Source organism: Sciurus vulgaris (assembly GCF_902686455.1).
Source record: "Sciurus vulgaris genome assembly, chromosome: 10".
NCBI lineage: Eukaryota > Metazoa > Chordata > Mammalia > Rodentia > Sciuridae > Sciurus > Sciurus vulgaris.
In genome coordinates, this window is record NC_136470.1 from 41,179,678 (window position 1) to 41,201,492 (window position 21,815).

Genomic DNA, 21,815 nt, shown 5'->3' on the forward strand with positions numbered 1-21,815 from the left:
GATTTCTATATATATCCCCCCTTAGCCTTCAGTAGGCTGAAGTCTTGGAGGAAGTTGATAATGCGGTGCTCCACAAGGAAGCTGCCTCTCTAGGAGTGGTGGCCTTCAGGTGGGGTATAATCCCTGCTAGTGGGCAGAGGTGCCTCCACTTGTTGACCAAGTGTCATCCAAAGGGGACCAAGGCTGCGGGCTGAGGCAAGGCCTGTTTGGGCTGAGTCTCTGGTTTTACCGTCCTTGTGGGGAAACCTCACCCGGCAGGGAAGACTCACCCGGTGGGGAGGTCTCGCTGGTCAGTTCCCTCCTAGAGGTTCCTCTCAATTTACAGCTACTGTCTGGGCTGGGCTGCCTTCCTCTGCAAAGTTCCCAGGGGCCCGGCCCTACCTCCTGGGCCTGGGAGCCTCACCCTTCGCAGATGACTCTCCTCAGGCTGCCCTTCCTCAGAGAATCTGCCCGCAGGCCTGGAACCTTCGCTCTGCCCCTAAGCCTGTCTCTGTACGGCTCTTCCACCAAGAAGCCGCCTAGATCCTGGGACCCTGCTCTGCACCTTATTGCCTGGCTATGTGGCCCCTCCTCTGAGCAGCCACCTGGGGCCCCGTACAATTGCTCTGAGTCCCAGAGACCCGCCACACGCCTCTTCCTCCAGACAGCCGCCCAGTATTCCGGTGCGGTCACTAGGAGTCCAAGAAAGTCACTGGGTGCCTCCACCTCCCACCAACCACCCGTAGCCCTGGGTAATCAATCACTCCGAGTCGAAGTGACCCTCCCCGTTCCTCCTCCTTCTCCAGATAACCCCCCGGGTGTTTAGGAGCGGTTGCTCTGAGTGGCTCTGAATCCACGTGACTCGCTGCACGCTTCCTCTGGGCAACCGCCCGGAGCTCTGGTGCAGCCACTCAAGACCAAGCGACCCACCACGCTTCCCCTCCAGGCAGCCCCCCTGTGTTCAGGAGCTGTCACTTTAAGTCCAAACAACTCCCCACTCGCCTTCTCCTCTGAGCAGCTGCCTGGAGCGCTAATGCAGTCACTGCGAGTCCAAACGACCCTCCGCGCTCCTCCTCCTCCTCCTACTCCTCCAGGCAGGCCTCGGGGTTCAGAAGTGGTCTGAGTCCAAACAGCTCACCACGCAGCCCCTCCTCTGGCAACCGCCTGTAGCTCTTTTGTAGTCACTCTGAATCCAAGCGGCCGCGCTCCTCTTCCTCCTCCTGGTCCTCAGGGCAGGCCCTGGTGTTCAGAAGCAGTCGTTCTTCGCCGCGCAGCTTCTCCTCTGGCAACCGCCTGTAGCTCTGGTGCAGTCACTCAGAATCCAAGTCGCCACGTTCCTCCTCTTCCTCCTCCTCCTCCTCCTCCTCAGGGCAGGCCCCGGTGTCCTGAGTCCACACAGCTCTCCTTGCCACTCCTCCCCTGGGCAGCCGCCGGAGCCCCAGTGGTTGCTCCAAGTCCCAGCGCTGTGCGGAGCGGCCTCCTTTACGGCGCTCCCAGTTGTCCGAGTTCACTGCTCCAGTGGGGGGAGGGGTGTCTCGCCGGCAGCTCTACTTCACAAAGTTCCCTGCGTTCCCGGACCACCGTCCCATCCGGGACGCCTTCCCAACGGGTGAGAGTCACCCGGCTGCTTTGAGTTGGTCCCAAGTGTCTTAATATCTCCTCTTTTGAATCCTGAGTCCTGGAGCAACATGAAATGCGACCACCCTCTAGGCTGCCATCTTGAAACCTCCGGTGTCAAGTTTTTTGAGTTTTTCATGTATCTAGGAAATTAATGCTGTATCTGAAGTGCGTGTAGTAAAGATTTTTTCACATTCTGTAGGCTCTGTCTTCATGATTGTTTCCATTGCTGAGAAGAAGCTTTTTTGTTTGAATCCATCCCATTTATTGATTCTTAATTTTACTTCTTATGCTTTTAGAAGTCTTGTTAAGGAAGTCAGGTCCTAAGCTGTCGTGATGAAGATTTGGGCTTACTTTATCTTCTGTTAGGCACAGGGTGTCTGTTTTAGTGCCTAAATCTTTGATCCACTTAGTCAATTTTTGCACAGGGTGAGAGAGAGAGAGGTTTAATTTCATTTTGTTACATATGGATTTTCCTAGTACTATTTGTTGAATAGGCTATCTTTTCTCCAATATATACTTTTGGCACCTTTGAGTAGTATGAGGTAACCATATTTATGTGGGTTTGTCTTCGTGTCTTCTATTTTGTACCATTGGTCTACATGTTTGTGTTGGTGCCAGTACCATGCCATTTTGTTACTGTTGCTCTGTAGTATAGTTTAAGGTCTGGCAGTGTGATGCTTCCTGTTTCATTCTTCTTGCTAAAGATTGCCTTGACTATTCTGGTCTCCTATTTTTCTAAATGAATTTCATGATTGATTTTTCTGTTTGTATGTAGAATGTCATTGGGATTTTAATAGAAATTGCATTGAATTTGTGTAACACTTTTGATAGTATGGCCATTTTGACAATATTAATTCTGCCTATCCAAGAGCTTGGAAGATCTTTCCATCTTCTAAGGTGTTCCTCAATTTCTTTTTTTAGTGTTCTATAGTTTTCATTGTAGAGGTCTTTCACCTCTTTTGTTAGATTGATTCCCAAGTATTTTATTTTTGTTGAGGCTATTGTGAATGGTAGTTTCCCTAATTTCTCTTGCAGTGGATTCATTGCTTACGTATAGAAATGCCTGATTTATGGGTATTGTTTTTTCCAATTTTGAAAACAATTCTACTTCATGTTATACCATGTGATACACTTTGATAGGTAAAATGCTATCAAACAACATCACATGCTGCAATGCCATCTCTTCTGAATGTAAAGGAGAGTCACTTGGTGTGGCAGACTTCATTGTTGTCTTATTTTTTTAAATTGCCATAGCTATCTCACCTTCAGCAAACACTGACCTGATCTGTCCCACAGCTTTCAGCATTGAGACATGACCCACCTATCAGCAAAAAAGAATGAGATTCACTAAAGTCTGAGCTTATCATTAACAATTTTTTAGCAATAAAAGTATTTTTTCAATAAAGTATGTACATTGATTTTTAGGATAATGTTCTCACACACTGAGTATAGTATAAACATAATTTTCCTATGTATGAGGAAACCAAAAAATTTGTGTGACTGGCTTTATTATGATTTGTTTTATTGTGGTGGTCTAGTATCATAGTATTTCTCATCTATGCCTATACTGTTGTCAGCAAAAACCTTTGGGACTAAATACCAGGGATTGTTTCAAGCGCTCTTCTTTCAAGAGGCAGCTACTATTATTATTAAATCTGTATTATAAATAAAACTGAGGCATTGAAATACTAAGTAATTTACCCAGGATTACACATCAAGTAAATAAATGTCGGAGCTAAGATTCAAACTCATACAAGGTGATTCTAGACCCTCTAGACCATTAATGTGTAAAGAGACAGTAAATATTTTAGGTTTTCACCCATAACATCTCTGTTGCCACTACTTAATTCTGCCATTGTAGTGTGAAAGCACCCATAGTCAATAGGTAAACAAATGGATGTTCCATTAATACCTTATTTATTTGAATTTCATGTAATATTTACCTGCCATGAAATATTCTTCTGACTTTTTAAAATAATTTAAATATGGTCAACTGTTCTTAGATTGTGCAGTACACTGGACTTCTTTGGCCTACATTTAACCCTGAGGCAGTAATTTTTCAGCCCTGATCTAGGCTGCCACTAATATTTTGGTGTTTTAATTGGTTCTATTTTGAACTTACTTATTCTGTACCCCATGAAGTTTTCTTCCATGAGGACTAGATAAGTTGATCCCTAAACATTTAAATCATCCTTTATGTAAGTCAGTAAATGACATCAAGTTTGAAATGTGACATTTCTACTTCTACTTATAGAGTCTTCTTTTGTTCATTTTGGCCTTTTCTTATTGCCCAAATGCATCATGAGTTTCATGAATCTTTCCCTCTTGCAGAAACAGCCAAACCATTTTGTTTTGCCTTTATTTACTCTTTATTTATTTACCATGTATATTTTTCATATTTAAATATTATTGCTGAATTGGACTTTGTTATTGAGGTAGGTAGTGGTGGAACACACAGAGGTCTCTGTATTGGCTTCCACATTTATGTTCATATAATTCAAACAATAATTCTACATTTTTGCTATGGTTCAGATAAAGTTGGGAGTGTCCCCCATCTTATATATTGAAATTTAATTCCCATTATGAAGATTTTAAGAGGGTGCAAACTTAATTCAACTATGATTCTTAGAGGTGTGGCCTTTGGAAAGTGATTTGGATTAAAATCTCTATGACTGAATCTTGACAGCTTTATAAAAAGGTGAAGACCACACAGATGTACAGTAACCATGCATGCTTCCTCTGTCTTGCCATATGAAGTCCTGTGTGTTAGTCAGCTTTTTGTTGTTGTGACAGATATGTGAGAAAAATCAACTTTTGAGAGGAAAGTTTTATTTTGGCTCACAGTTTCAGAAGTTTCAGTCAATGGTGGGCTGAAATATAATGTGAAAAAGTGTGGTAGGGCAGAGAGCTCTTTACCTTGTAGCAGATGGGAAGCAGAGATAGAGGGAGGGAAGGAAGAAGGAAGGAAAGATAAAAGGGTGAGGGTGAGAGGGGAAGAAGGAATCTGAGAGAAGAAATACTCTTCCAGGAAACACCACTAGGGACCTACTTCCTTCAACCATGCCTTATTGCCTAGAGGTTCCACGAATTCCCAAGAGTGCCATCCAGCTGTGAATCCCTCAGTGGATTAACTCACTGAAGAGGTCAGAGCCCTCATGAGCCAACACTTCCTGAAAGCCTCTTCTCTTGCTGCACTGGGGACCACACTTTCAAAGAGAAACTTTGGGGACATTCCTCCAAAACAAAACACCCTATGTGACCTTCACAACATGAGGCCCTTAGACCTTGCAACCCAAGTACTATGAACCAAAATAAACACCTTTTCCTTATAAAGTAGCCTGCCTCAGGTGGTTTGTTAAAATAACAAAAACACCAATACAGTCTCTTCCATGTTTTGCTTATTTACAAAGTCATATTGATTTTCATACTAATTTCTAAATTTATTGCTTATCACAGCACATATTATTTCCACTAATAACCTTTCTCTCTCTCTCTCCTTTATAATTGGTTCATCAGTTAATATGATCTACTCAACATTATAATGTAATCTCACTCTCTCCTACTTAATACAAACAACTTCCTCATATTTTGACTTGGTATTATAGAGATAAGTGCAAGGAGAATAGGTGTACAGAAGAATCTGGTGTATGCTTGAAGAGAAAGGGGTTTTAGGTCATGTTCCTAAGTGAAAGCATGTAAGCAGATCTTGAAGTTATGGATTGGAAGATCTCAAAGTACACAAGTATATTTTAAGAAATGGGAGAAGTACCTATGGTTGGAAAGCATAGAAATTATGGTAAAAGCTTAGTGTGTAAGGACAGATTTGGATCACAGAAACATTCTGATATTGTGATAGGAAATTTGGATTGATCAGTGATCTCAAATACCTAACTAGAACGGGAAGAGAATGTAAGTAATAAGTTAAACAGGCAGTGTATTAGAAAACTAAGAAAGGTGAATGGAGACTGACAAATTGAAAGGGGAGAGTTCATGCAGTTACTTCTCAGCTTACCCTTATAGAAAAATGCAAGTCTTATGTTTTAAGGGTTCCTGTTTTTCAAAAACTCAGAAATCTAGATTTAATCAGAAATATCACAATTTTAAAATATTGATAACTAGTTAAAATGCTTTTCAAACAGTGTATTATCCATATCAAACTAGTGTGTCATGTGAAACTCCATGCCTTAAATGGTATAGTTCAAACAGCAGTTTATAACCTCTATAAGTAATGGGATCATTTTCATGTTTTAGGGTGATAACAGTGGTATCTGTGTTGAACATGGATTCTGGGCAAAGGTGGAATAGCTGGGATAGAGACAGGTCCAGTAGAACTTTAAAGATGAGAGAGATGGAAATTATTAATACTTTGTTATAATGGGAATAGATAATGTTCCAGAGGTACATTTATTAGATTCCCCCCCCATGCGTACCAATAGTAAAATAAATGCAAAAGGATCAATAATGAAAAATAGTTCTTGCTTTCATCCCTTATCCTTAATTCTTATTTACCCTATGCAGAGGCAATTGCTTTTACTATAGTTGTTGGATTTCCCTGTAAGTACTCTGATAGTGTTTAATCTCTATGTGTTAGTATGTATGTACATTCCATAGCCCCCCCCCAATTCCCTTTGCACAAAAATAATACACACCAGACCCTCTTCTCTGAGGGATACATTCCAAGACACCCAGTACATACCTAAAACCTTGGATAGTAACAAACCTTATACATATTTTTTTATGTCTGCATGTACTGCAATGTTGTCATATAATACCAGATATTCTGTTTTTCTGTTTTGTCTCCAGGTACCTCCTTTGCATCGCTACTTTTGTGCTTTGGGGCAGTTATTAAGTAAAATAAGGGTTACTTGAACACAAGCATTGCAATAACTTGACAGTTGATCTGATAACCAACTACTAAGTGACTAAGTTGCAGATAGCATACACATATGGATACAATGGATGAAGGGATGATTCACGTCCTGTTTGGGACAGAATGAGACAGTATAAGATTTCATCTTGCTGCTTGTTTCAGTCAGCTTTCGCATCACTGTGACTAAAAGACTTGACAAGAACAACTTAAAGGAGGAAATGTTTATTTTGGTTCATGGTTTCAGATGTTTAGTCCATGATTGGCTGAACTTGCTGCATTGAAGACTAAACTTTCAACACATGAACTTTGGGGGCCATTCCAAATTCAAACCATAATAGTATGTCACTGAATTTATGTGTTGTATATTTGGAGGGTGAAATTCCTAAGTGAAACTACTAAGTTTAGTGGGGTGTGTGTGTGTGTGTGTTTTAAATTTTGATTTTAATGCATTTCTCTTAAAAGAGGTAGTACCATTTGCATTCTCTCCAACAAGATATCACAGTGTGAGCATTTTTTTATATTTGGAAAAAAGTCCACTTGCCTGCATTTTCTGTGAAATAGTCTTCTCTCTCAGTTTTCTGTTTTCCTGACTTTTTAAGAAAATGATATATGAAAGGTTTTTATTAGGAATATCAGCAGAGATTGTTTCTTTCTTTGTCATTTTGCTTTTAATTGGCTTTAACTGTTTCTCATATATATATATTTTTTTTTTTGCGGTGCTGGGGATTTGAACCCAGGGCCTTGTGCTTGAGAGGTGAGCACTCTACCAACTGAGCTATATCCCCAGCCCCTCTCATATATTTTTAAAAACTATTCTCATAGTTACATCTCCATTTTAAAATTTCAGTCTTTATTAGTGATTTATTTTTATTAAAGGCAAACATTTATAATAATATCTTAGATATTTCTAGTTGCGTATATGGTAAATGAATTAAAATCTAAGATTTGGAAAGGTTCGTCTTTTTATTACTTTAGGATTATCTAAAAATATTAAGTAATTTTATAATGTTCCATGGTCATGATTAGGAAATTCCTTTCTTTATGACATCATAAATTATTAAAAGGACATGAAGATTTTAGTAACAGTATTTTCCAAATGATTTATTTAAAAAGGAAGAACTACAGAATTTGAGCAGCCCTGCTATAAGTGGGATAATCAAGGTAAGTCTAGAGTTTGAGGAAAAGTGTCATTTACTTAATATAGTTGGTAATATATGCTCTAATATATATGTTGGCTGAGAACGTCATGGTGATTCTCTAGCTTTATGTTTTTGTTTTTTTTTTTTTTTTTTGTGCTGGGGATCGAAGCTTTATGTTTTTGTGTCAGCTTTATCCATCCCTTATATCCTTCTGAAAAAGATTTTGAATGTTTTCTTAGGGCACATTGTACTAGAGTAGAGCTGGACTTTTATGCCTATTTTAAATCATCCTTCCATGCATGGTCAACATTTTTACCACCCTCTGTGCCATTAGATTTGATTGCTTGTGGATACTGGTAGGCATAAGTAATGTAATTGTTGCATTCTATAGTAACTTTAGTATTTTTTTTAATATATATTTCTTTAGGCTATCTCTTTTATAATCTAACTGAAAACATAATTTGAATTTAAATGATAGTTTTTTTAAAAACAGATATTTTAAAATAAAATGTGTAGTATTAGACAGCTGTTATCACTTGATAATCTTGTAAACTGGATCAAAAACTCAGGCAATGAAGGTTATTCATTTTATTCTCTCTAGGAGTTTCTTTGAGTTGCTGCTGTTCTTTGGAAGAGATGAGTTCTATGAAGAGCCCTTAAAGGATATTCTTGGATCATTCCAGGTAAAACATATTTGTCTACATTTAGTACACATCTATTCTAGCCTAAAAGTAGTTTATCAGTTATTTATTGCTTAAAAGTTTTTATGATCACTAAGTTGATGATGTTTAAGACCCTGTTATACTGGCAGATAAAGATCTTAAAATTAATTTTTAACTATATTCTGAAGCAGTTCACAGTTCATAGCCAAGATTCCAATTCCACATCTGCTAGATCAGAATTGTCTTTGTAGATTCCTATGCACATTTGGTCATATATCTCACTTTTTATTGCTGTGATATATAGAACTTAACCATGGTGAAAAGCATTTTTGTCTAGAAGCAAACTGGCTGTTCCATGTCCCTTTTTCCTTTGGCTGTACCTTGATTTTCTCATCTCAAAATAACCTTCTCAAGCTCGCAGGCCTTTTTTGTTGCTGTTGTTGTATCTGGTGTAGGAAAGAATAAATCCAGGTAAGAATGACAAGATTTCAGTACCCCTCCTGTAGATCAAAAGAACATTTGATCTTTTTATCTTCTACCTGGGAAGCAACAAACTAGTTCCCTGGCTCACTCATGTGTCATTTATCTCATCAGCACCTCTCCTGGCTAGAATAAAGGAAAATATGTTTTTAACTTCTTCAGTGGCAGTCTCCAATATTGTATGTATATTACTGTGATGTTAAAATAAAGGCTTATGATCAGGAGTATTGCTGTATCATGTAAATTATGTTGCTACTTCTATTTCATCCATTTTACCTTAGTAAAAAGAGATCAAAATACCGGCAGGCATGAAACTCAAGATCTAATTAAAGTATATAGTCTAGTATCTAGCACTTGGTAATTTTCCACTTTTCCTTTGATATGTGTGTTCTTGGCAATCCGTTCTTGAACTTTTACTCAGCAGATAGGTGCTATTTCCCCATAATGAGCCAGGCACTAAACTCTGGGGAAAACATTAATAAACAAAATAGAAAGACTCTGTATTATAGAGTTTAATTCTAGTGTGGGGAAAGACAGTAAATAAAATCTTTGTAAATGAAGATATTTTTAGAAAACAACAGTTAAGGCAATTAAGAGAGTGCTGGCCTGGTAATATTGGGGAAAACACATTGTAGTTTTAAATGGGGTGATCAGGAAATACCTCATGGAGATGTCAACTGAGCACTGATAAGGGGAACCACCTAAGTGTTTGCAGTCATTGAGAGACTGTATTTAATTTCTATTTTAAATGTATGAAAACATAACACAAAGGGAATATCCTTATTCTCTTAGAAGCAGAGTTTCCATTCTGTTATTAAAATAATCCCTCAAGAGAGAATTCATGGTTTTCCACATTTTTTTAACAATATCCTGCTCTAATCCTAGCTGACTTCTAAAGACTAAAACATAACCTGCCACTTTAAAAAAAAAAAAAATCTCTGCCACTTTTGTTGTTGTGGCTTTTTCCCACTGTGAATTTCTTTCAAGTTCTCTAACTCTTACCACCTAAGAGAGGTTTCACTTTTTGCTCCCATTTTAGTATTACTTGGGGGATCATTCTTCATTTTCTAAATTGAGTTTATTGCCATTATTGCTTCCCAGGCCTCTAACCCGTGGGAATCTAGCAAAGATCAACATGTGCTCCATGTACACCTCTCTAAAACTCTATATTTTCTAAGCTTGAAAATCATCCAGTCTTTTGTCTCATCTTTCATAATGCAATGCAAATCCTAATGTCACCTTTTGAAATATACTTCTGTACTATACTAGTATAAGTTCTTATTTCCCTAAGTGGTTCCTATACGTCTTTTGTAGAGTCATACCAGATTAAGATGGAGTTGTTTTTCTCCTTCCATAAGCGGGGCAAACACGTGTTGATACTTTAATGTACATAAGATTACCTTAGGAGCTTGTTAAAATTCATATTATAATCAGATAGGTAAGTAAGGTAAGACCTGATAGTCTGCGTTTCTAACAAGCTCCCAGGTGATATTGCTGGTGCTAATCCTGGACCACGCTGAATTGCAGTAGGTTAACATTCTTCACTAGATTTGAGTGTACATCTTTGTTTTTCCTCCCATATTTCAACTGTGAATATCCCAGCTTCAGCACTCTTGTCATTTTGTGCAAGTTATATAATTTCTGTAATGGTTTCCTTACTTATAAATTGGTGATGATAACTGTAGTCAGTGCATAGCATCTTTGAATAGTTATTAACAGAGTACTTATTATTGTTCCATGCAAAATGACCATGTCACTATTTTGAAGGTCTCCTGGTGAAAGATGTTGATTCTGAAGTCTAAATGTCTGAATTTCAGTTTTTACAATAAGACCAAAACCTAGCTCTTAAACTTATTCTTTTATTTTATCTATTTCAGATCTCCTAAAATCTAAGTTGTACAAGTATTTTTAATTTCTCATCCATTGATTGTAATTTTTTCTGCACTATTCCAAGATAAACCTTTATTCTTATAGCCAGATATTCCATTTCCTGGCATCCAAAAGTTTCTTTCTTAGCTCTGATTCTAATAAGTTTTTCTTTACCTCAACATAAGATGACACACTTCTCAAATGATGAGCCTACCTTACACTTGATCATCATTAAAATATCTTCTAGGTACCCAGCAAAATTACATTGCAAAAATAATGTAAAATGAGGAAAAAATTCATTGTCAGTGTTGGAAACTAGGATGAAGGCCTTTTGCAAAGCACTCAGACTTGAAAATCAGATTGAGGGATGGATCAAACAATACTTTGTTGACTGAATATGATGAAATAGTGAAATGTATGAGAAGGAGAAAAAAGAAAAAGAAACTGTCCAGTGGTATACAGTAATCCCATCCTCCACCATTAGCATATGACAAGAGGGACTGGATGAAATAGCAGATTATGGGGATATGGTATGTGGCCAGTCTCATCTTTGTTGTTGTTTTTGAAAAGTGCATCAGGCATGTAGTAGAGACCCAAAAGCAGGAATCCCAATGTAACTTTATACCCACATTAAAAATGTAATGTATGACTGCCTAAAAGCTTTCTTTCCATTGAGAAAATGGGAGTATGATCCAAATGAAACTCAATCTGTTCTAATACTGAGAGATAGTCTTGTAGGGAGGTATGGTTAATTTCCACCAAAGCTTCCTGTATCCTCCCTTATATATATGCCATTGAATTAATGAAATAACTGTAGTGCATATAAACTTTGCCCTCTTCTCTTTGTTCAGACCTGAAAGAATTAATATGGACCCATTCGTCCACCCCTATATTCTAAAATTCTAGATGACCAAAGAGTTGAGTGTGGTGGTGCAGTCCTATAATCCCAGTGACTGGGAGACTGGGGCAGGAAGACTGCAAATTTAAGGCCAGTTTTGGCAATTTAGCAAGACCCTGTCTCAAAATAAAAACATTTTTAAAAGGCAGGTGGAGAAGCTCAGTAGTAGAACAACCCTAGGTTAAACGCCAGTACCTCCACCCCACATGCAAAGATGATCAAAGAAAATAAATACCACTTTCATCAGTTACATTGTAAGATAAAATGATAAAATTTTAAAAATGGATCTGTTATGTTCTTTCTGAGGTTAAGTTCAAATTATGTTCCATGAAATTTTATATTGCATGGAGATGAAACTACTAAATTGAAAGTGCTGTGAAAGCAGTTAACAACAGATTAATGGCAGCAGAAACAAAATTAGTGAAGGAAATAATCTATAAAAATAGTTTTGTTTTGTTTTTTTTAACTTACACTTGCATTCAGGAATATGTGTTTTAGTTTGCAGTTTTCAAAATAAAGAAAAGTTCCCACAAACGTGTAGAACAAACAGGAGTCCCTCAAAGGGTAAATAGAGTAGGCTGGCAGTGAACTCATATGGTAACAAATGCCAGAACAAATAAATAATATCTGTGGAGTTTTCAAAAGAAATAAAAATTAATAATACAGCTGCCAAGCCCTATAGTTTATAAGAGCGGTCAACAAAAATAACATAGTTTAAATACTTGGAAAACAGACTGACTATGGATCTTTTATCAGGATAACAAAGAAGCATGCTATATGATCAAAACAAAGAATTTACAGTTAGAATCCTTATAGAGTAAAAGAAATGGCACTGGCCTAAAGAAACAAATAAGAGTTTATAAACTATTGTTATTATGACTGTTGTGAAGATTGTATTAATGTCAAATAATTCGGGAAGAGAGACAGATTGTGGAACAAAAAAAACCCCATAATAATCTGGAACTAAAATCTCAGGTTATAGTATTGACTAAATGGAGATAAGTAAGATTGGCAAGAATTAAGTATATTCTGGAGAAAGCTAAGTTGAAGTAACTGTATAAAGTGGTATCATTTGCTAAGTGGGCAGTGATTACAGGGATAAAAACAGAATATAGGAGGATGTAAGTCCCATTCCAGACTTGCTGTATTAAATATCATCAGAACATCCAAGTATTAATGCCAAAAAAAAAATGGTTAGATAAATGGTTCTATGTTTATACTTTCCTAATTTAAAAATTTAAAAATTTTTTTTTTTTATGGTGCTGGGGATTATTAATTTTGTTTTTTTAAAACCAAGACCATATATTACTTTTATAAATCAAGAGAAAAACAGATATTATGATTTTGAAGATTAATTTAAAAAATAAAAGACTCACATAGTAACCAAAATGTTAACCAAAACAGTAATCTAAAATCCTTACGGCTCTAGCTCTGCACATGAGCCTTCGAGAAAACTTTATCCCCATCCTTTGGGGTTAGTGTATAAGTCAAAGAGACCCCCAACACCCCACCCCAAGAAGAAGTTCTTTTCTTAGAATTTCACAGCATTTTTTTGTCTTTGTGTCCTTTGGGTGAGTGGAAGGTGAGCTACCATTTTCTAAGCAGGAGTGGCTCAAGGCTGTCTTATTGCAATAGCTTTTTTTTTTTTTTTTTTTTTTTTTTTTTTTTTTTTTTTTTTTTTTTTTTTGTGCTGGGGACTGAACCGAGGGCCTCATGCTTGCAAGGCAAGTGCTCTACCAACCGAGCTTTATCCCCAGCCCCAAACTGGTATAATTTGAGAAGGTACAAGAGGCAAATTTGTTTCAAGGATGAAATTTACAATAAATAAATTTGAGACAGCCTCCAAAAGATGGGACTCACAACATTAGTAGGTTGTATTTATTGCAGAAAAAGCCAGAAAAGCAGTCATTTCAAGAAAGGATATTAATTAAGCATTGTATGCTGATAGTTATTCACCTATGGTATCCAACCATAAAGGAAGATTTTGTATTTTGAGCATCCTATAGTCTAGTGTTGTGAGGAGTAGACATGTAAATTGCCTTCAAAATCAGTGATAGGGTTAACACTTTGAAACTATCTCTGACTACACATCAAGCATTCATTGTTTATTGAAAGCAGATTGTGTTAGTGTCCTAACACCAATAAGGAGAATTCTTAGCATATTAGTGCTTGAAGCAGTTTATATTTTTCCAGATTAAACATGCCATAGAAAATTTAAGCAGTAAAGAACTGTAAGAGGTACTAAGTCCAGTCTTATTTTTAAATAAATGGTAAAATAAATGACCAGAAAGAATCATACCTTTATCCACTCAAATAAAATTTGTAGATTAAGTAACTTGCCTAATTTGTAGCATAGACAGCAATGGAGCTCAGTTCTCTAGATAGACTTCAGTGCTTTTTCTGCTAGATGTTTGGTTTATTTCTTTATGTGGGAAATCATGTTCAAATAAATCTTTTATATACCTTAAGACTTCAGGGCCCATATTATTATTACAGGTTAAAACTATGACAATAGCACTTCTCTGGTAGCCATGTATTTTTTTTTTTTAATTCTGATACTAGGGAATGAACCCAGGGGTGCTTTACTACTGAGCTATAATCCCATATCAGTCCTTTTTATTTTTCATTTTGAGACAGAGTTTCTCTTAAGTTACTGAGGATGGCCTCAAACTTGTGATCCTCCTGCCTTAGCTTCCCAAGTCACTGATACTACAGGTATACACCACTGCACCTGGCTGGCAGCCATATTAATTCATTACTTATTTTAAAATGCTAATGGTAGGGTCATACTTCTTTTTTAGCATAGCAGCCACCAATTCACTTTGAAATTTGACTGTGCTTTTTCAACTGACTTACGTTAGTTATGATTGGCTTCCCCTTCAAATAAAACTGTATCTTTAAGAAAATTTACATTTTTACTTAAGTTTTAAAAGCAGATATAAAAACTAATCAGGTTTATTAAATAGGGAATGATTATTCATATTTACTCATTTTTTTTGTAAAATTTCCAAAGTGGTATCTTAAATAGCTCACTAAGTACATGATCCTAAGTATTTTTTAATAATCTAATGTCTGTGTCATTTATAAGTATCCATATATTTTTATAATTTTGAGTCTGGGACTCACATCAGAAATTGTTTAATTCAACCAGGCACAGTGGCACACACTTATAAATCTAGCAACTTGGGAGGGTGAGGCAGGAGGATCACAAGTTTGAGGCCAACGTCAGCAACTTAGTGATGCCTTGTCTCAAAATATAAAGGACTGGGGATGTAGCTTAGTGGTAAGGCACCATTCAGTTCAATTCCCAGTACAAAAAAAACTTAAAAAAAAAAGATTGTTTAATCCAAGTCCTTTTTTATAGATCTGAAAACAGCTCTAAAAGAGATGAAGTTTATGGAAACAGAATAAGTGCTGAAGGTCTTTTCTCAACCCAGCATTCTTTCTAGTAGGATGTATTCGTTAATCTGTTATATGTAATGATATAACCATGTGTTTGCATTAATGTACATGGGAAAGCAGCAGATTTAAAAAAATGTTTTATTTTTACTATTAAGAGATTCATGATCTTAACATTTGAAAACCTGAAGCCTGCCTTATTGAGGAGATAAGAGATGAAGAAACTTCAGTTTGCTGATCTGAGTGATAGTAGATAAGAAACTTTAGTTTGTCTAGATTGGAATAGTAATTGCAGAAATGGCAATGAAGGAACACATCAGAAGATATTTTTAAAAACTGACATGATGTTAGGATTAGTAGACTACAAAGACAAATTTTAAATATGACCCCATACACAAGTATAAAAACAAATAATACCTAATATCAAGAATTTTCAGACTTGTATTATTGTATAATTTTTTTAAAAAGTTTGAGCACATGTACTCATTATGTGTATATTATGTGCATATACTAATACTATATACATTATTAAATGTACATTAAAATATAAAATTTTGTTTTTAATTTAATAGTATAGAAACTGACAGCAGTGTGATTGGGTATGCTTTATTTATGAAAACTGTTAATACATTTTCATATAATGACTCAAAATATGATTTTAGGTTCAGTTTAATTTGATCGTAGATTTCCCACCCCCACCCCCCTTTGGGTACCAGGGATTGAACTTAGGGGTACTTGACCAATGAGGCACATCCCAGCCCTATTTTGTATTTTTTTTAGAGACAGGGTCTCACTGAATTGCTTAGCACCTCACTGTTGCTGAGACTGGCTTTGAACTTGAGTTCTTCCTGCTTCAGCTTCCCGAGTTGCTGAGTTTATGATTGATTTTTAACTGCTGTCATAGCTGAAGAGAATGAGGATAGGTTTGGTACAATCAAATGAAAAATCATTTCAGAACACTTAGTTTAAAATACCTTTCACCAGTTATGCCAATGGTTTTATTGAAATTTGACTAGGAAATATCTATTATTACTGAAATCAGTGTTTTGAATACTAACTCACTTTCTCTCACATACTGGGGATTGAACCCAAGGCCTCATGCTAGGCAAGCTGTCTACGATTGAGCTATACCTTCCAGTCTAATACTTATCAGTTTTTAAAAATGAATTAAAAACTCACTAAAATGACCCAAATCAAAGATTTTTCAACAGAAAATTGTAAGTTTTTATAGGTAACATACTGGTTTTTCAGCATCAGTGATCATGTAGTGATACAAACACTTCCAAATATTCATTTTAAACTATTTTCTCCATAAAAACTTTCTTTGGAAAAACAAATTTTTCATTGTTAACTCTTCCCTTTATTTTATATGGGCAAACTAAGAACTTGTTTTTGTTTTTGATTTTTTCAAAAACATCAGGTAAATACTCCTTAGGAACTCATATAGAAAAGCACAGAAAATTAGTATAATTGTCTTTTTGAAAAAATATGTAATGTCCTTGAATTTTACGACTTTATTTTTTGGGTGGATGGCTTTTGGGTATTGAACCCCAGGACCTCATGTATGTCAGGCAGGTGTTCTACCACTGAGCTATATCCCCAGTCCAAATATTACAACTTTTTGAAGTGCTTTGCCATAAAATAACTAATGAAAGTTTAAAAATGAAAGATATGATCATTCTCATTTCATTTCAAAGTATTATAAAGATTTTGCTTTAATTTAAAGGCTATATTTCATAAAATTAACCTATTGAAGACCTTTTAACATTTTTACTTCAATTTGCTGCAGTAACTTACCTATGAATTTGATGTAATTTTACTCTGCAATCTATATTTAATTCAAAATATCATAGATTTTCCATATGCTTCCACTTCACACAGATTTCCACAAAACTTTTTTTTTAGCATTTTTTTTATTGTAAACAAATGGGATACATGTTGTTTCTCTGTTTGTACATGGCGTAAAGGCATACCATTTGTGTAATCATAAATTTACATAGGGTATTGTTGTCTGAGTCATTCTGTTATTTTTTCCCTTCCCCCCACCCCTCCCACCCCTCCTTTTCCTCTATACAGACCTTCCTTCCTCCATTCTTGCCCCCCTCCCTAACCCTAACTCTAACCCTAACACTAAACCCTCCCTCTCCCCATTATGTGTCCTCATCCACTTATTAGCGATATCATTCGACCTTTGGTTTTTTGAGATTGGCTTATCTCACTTAGCATGATATTCTCCAATTTCACCCATTTGCCTGCAAATGCCATAATTTTATCATTCTTTATGGCTGAGTAATATTCCATTGTATATATATACCACGGTTTCTTTATCCATTCATCAATTGAAGGACATCTAGGTTGGTTCCACAATCTGGCTATTGTGAATTGAGCAGCTGTGAACATTGATGTGGCTGTATCTCTGTAGTATGCTGATTTTAAGTCATTTGGGTATAGGCCAAGAAGTGGGATAGCTGGGTCAAATGGTGGTTCCATTCCAAGTTTTCTAAGGAATCTCCACACTGCTTTCCAGAGTGGCTGCACTAATTTACAGCCCCACCAGCAATGTATGAGTGTACCTTTCTCCCCACATCCTCACCAACACCTGTTGTTGCTTGTATTCTTGATAATCGCCATTCTAATTGGGGTGAGACGGAATCTTAGGGTGGTTTTGATTTGCATTTCTCTTATTACTAGACATGTTGAACATTTTTCCATATGTTTGTTGATTGCTTGTAGATCTTCTTCTGTGAAGTGTCTATTCATTTCCTTAGCCCATTTGTCGATTGGATTATTTGCATTCTTGGTGTAGAGTTTTTTGAGTTCTTTATATATTCTGGAGATTAGTGCTCTATCTGAAGTATGATTGGCAAAGATATTCTCCCACTCTGTAGGCTCTTTCTTCGCATTGCTGATAGTTTCCTTTGCTGAGAGAAAGCTTTTTAGTTTGAATCTATCCCAGTGGTTGATTCTAGCTTTTATTTCCTGGGCTATGGGAGTCCTGTTAAGGAAGTCTGATCCTAGACCAACAAGGTGAAGATTTGGACCTACTTTTTCTTCTATAATCTGCAGGGTCTCTGGTCTGATTCCGAGGTCCTTAATCCATTTTGAGTTTAGTTTCGTGCATGGTGAGAGATATGGGTTTAGTTTCATTCTGTTGCATATGGATTTCCAATTCTCCCAGCACCATTTGTTGAAGAGGCTATCTTTTCTCCATTGCATATTTTTGGCCCCTTTGTCTAGTATAAGAAAATTGTATTTATTTGGGTTTGTGTCCGTGTCCTCTATTCTGTACCATTGATCTACCTTTCTATTTTGGTACCAATACCATGCTGTTTTTGTTACTATTGCCACAAAACACTGTTCATCAAAAATGTATTAAGAGGTATCTTTGTCACATTCCTTTTTAAGAAAGTTAACAACCTAAGAAAGTAAGATGTTAACACATAAGATGATAATCCATGACCTTCCTCTTATATGATAGGTACCAGAAGAGTTAAATGGTACAGATTTTGCTGCAGGAGAACAATTAAGTTTATTGTGGGTTGAAGCAGTGGAGGCTTCTCAGGGGAACTAGGACTATGGAAAGATAGGGTTTAGAGAGCTTTATTAAAGTTGTAGGAGAAAGAAAGTGATATGAAGAAAAGGCACAGGCAAGAAAATACAAAGTGAAATTGGGATATGTGGCAGATATCATGCTGCAGAAGAGGATTCCTGGTGTATAATAGGTGAATGAATAGGTAGTTGGATGTTCTTATATGTAAGGTGAAAGCATTAAGAATTTCATTCTACAATAAGCTGCTGAAGAGCTCAAGCCAACATATTGAAGGATCCAAACATCAATGTACAGCTTTACAGATACATGTTGCCATATTTATAATGGCAGCCAGTTCAGGGAAGAAAAGTCTTCTGGAGTAAAACATCAAGCCCATCCCATGATGAATTCTAAAAGAAGAGTAAGGTAGAGAGTTGTGTTTTCTTTCTACATTGGTAAAAACATTAGGTTGATTGGAAGTATCTAAGGAGATTATATTTAGCATAGTGTAGTAGGTAATAACAATGGTAGACAGATGACAATAAAAGATCAAGTCAATATACATGCCAATTCATTATTTAAGTAAACATCCCTTAAAATTTTGCATATATATCCTAGAAGAGAATAAACTGAATTCTACAGTGATTTAAGTTCTTCCTTATTCACTTTGGAGGTATTAAATTGAATATCATACAAAAAGAGCCACATACTATTAAAGGAAGGAAGAATCAAAAAACTTTTTCAAACTTACTTGTTCTCTTTCATCTTGTCCTTTTAAATAGACCACAATGAAATCTTTATTTCATTTGTTTCCTATCAAGAGCTACTTCCAATAGGAGTGGTTTCCAAAATAATGGTATACTGACTCAAGAAGTACTCATACAAGGCCAGGCATGGTGAAGCACACCATCCCAGTGACTCAGGGGCTGAGGCAGGAGGTTCGCCAATTTCAAAGCCAGCCTCAGCAACTGAGCAAGACCTTGTCTCCAAAAAAACAGTACATACACAAAAAAACAAAGCTACCATTTAGAATTAATTTTTATTTTAGAAAACTTGAATACAAGCTAATTTACTAATTTTTACTAGAAGGACTGATGGTATATAATTTATGATAACTTTTATGCAGTGTACATTAAATGGACGTGTCAAAAAGAATGCTACTGGCATGGTTTCATGTGTACATAGTCTTAGTAAAGAAAAGGCTGAGGCAGGAAGTTACTGGGGCCAGAGTTTGGGGCCAGCCTCGGCAACACAGCAAGACCCTATCTCTAAAAAACCCCTAAACCCAAGTATCCAAAGTTGCCTATAAGTGGGAGTTGTTAAATATATAGATTGTCAAGGTTTTCCCCTACAAATCTGATTCAGTAGTCTAACTTGGGGCCCAGAATCTTTTTTAACAATACCTCCAAGTGTTTCTTATTTTCAGTCAAGTTTAGGAAATAGGCACTACACCGTGACTTGGACCTAAGTCTAGTTAGTCTAAGTCCTCCAGCACTAATGGCTACATAATTGGTGTCTCATCTACCCTTAGACAGCTGGAAAAATGGACTGTCCAGGGGCTCACCAGTAGAACTAGACTAACCAGTAACTCAGGGAGTAGTGTCCAGTTTATTTCTTGTTTTGATTGGACTGAAGGCCAGCTTCCTAATAGTTGAACTTTAGGGGCAATAATATGTGTGTGTGTGTGTGTGTGTGTGTACTATTTGTCTACCTCATGAGGTTTAAAATTGATGATTGTTTTTAACCATGAAAGTTCTGCCACAGATCATTATTATGTTCCAAATGTGTTATGTTAACCAATAACTTTATACTTATTTTTTATGCATTCTCTACATGCTCACATGTGGAAATAGTAAAGTCTGGTTTTTTTTGTTTTTTTTTTTTTTAATGCTAAGGTGACTGGATGTCCTGAAATAAAATACTTTTTCAAAACGTTAAAAAACAGTAAAAGGAATAAAAGTTAACATTTATTGAATGCCTAATAACCAAGCACTGTCCCATACATTATTATTTAATCCCCACAACAATCCTGTGAAATAGGTGCTGTTAATTAATAATGGGGACACAGAGAGGTTAAGTAATTTGTCCTCTGTTTATAGGATTTTTTTGTTTGCCTGCTTGTTTTAATTTGGGTATACCCTTAAATAACTTTTGGTAGATAATTTATTTCATGATGTTTGGACTTAACAATCAATCCTTTGACTTATATGACTGAAATACTAATTTTTTTAAACTTTCATTTCTTTTGCCTCGTTTTCTTACAAAACAAATGAAACCTCCTCTTTTGTATGTTTTAGCCAGGAAGTTTAAGTGGCATATAGAAATCACTTTTTTAGTTCAATATGGACTGTTCAAATGATAGAATATGGCAATTTAATACAAGTAAAATATTTATAGTCACTTTGAATATGTAGCTTAATGATTCATCTGAGAAGTGTAATTTTCAAAGAAATATTTTTTTATCATGAATATTTGCATCAAGTTTTTAATGTCTGAAGTATTTTGTGAGCACAGAAAGAAATTCTGGCAATTGCTTGTATTTTAATTGATTCACAGTTAATATTCAAAATTTTAGCATTGTCAGTTTGTCGTTTTGTTTAGTGTTTTTCTTAAGGCTTCAAGCTCAGTTTAGTATTATAGAAAATAATACTTTCACTGGGACTTTAGTTAATCTTTTGAAATTATCAGACTGAATTTCCTGAAACATCTTTAAAAACAATACTTAACAGTATAGTATAATGAATCAAAAAGCATGATCAGCCAAGAAAATCTTGTACATTTAAATCTAATTAAATTTATTAGAATCAAATTCAGTAAACCAGGTTCTCCCAAATATGAACTGTTTTTTACAAACACAACTTCTATTGCAAGATCCATATTATAATGAAAGATGACAGATTCTCTAAAAACATTTTACATATCCTTAAAAAAACAGATAATGTAGACAAATTACCCATTATTACTCACTTTAGCAACATATATCTTTTTAACCAACGTATATCTTAAACCTCATACAAATTTTTCACATTATAGGTTAGATTTTCTTCAACTTGTCATTTCTTCACCCCCAAACTACATATCTAATTACTCAACAAGAGAGAGTAGAACTTTCCATCTTCCAGCTTTCTACCACAACTTAGATTTTTGGCATAAATTCAGGGCAGGGCAGGGGATCTGTGTCTACCTGCAAACCAGAGTATGCATACTGAGCAGGGCTCACTCCACATCCTTTTGTTCAGCTCTTGCCTGCCATTGGAACTTTTGAGTCCTAACATAATTTTAACTGAACATTTAGTTTTTAGTTTCTTTGCAACCTGGTTCTTTTCCTAGAAATGATGCATTTCTCTAAGTTTTTCCCTTGGGTTACACT

The 21,815-nt window shown here is 36.1% G+C and overlaps 1 protein-coding gene across 2 annotated transcripts in view; it reads left to right on the top strand.

Moving 5' to 3' along the window:
• Window positions 1–21,815, top strand: part of ZNF654 (zinc finger protein 654) — a 91,346-nt gene that overhangs the window by 53,037 nt on the left and 16,494 nt on the right. For both annotated transcript variants that reach the window (XM_079155725.1, XM_079155726.1), the window contains one exon: window positions 8,210–8,291. In XM_079155725.1, the coding sequence (XP_079011851.1) occupies window positions 8,210–8,291 (82 nt within the window). Of the gene's footprint in view, window positions 1–8,209; window positions 8,292–21,815 lie in introns of those variants that run through there.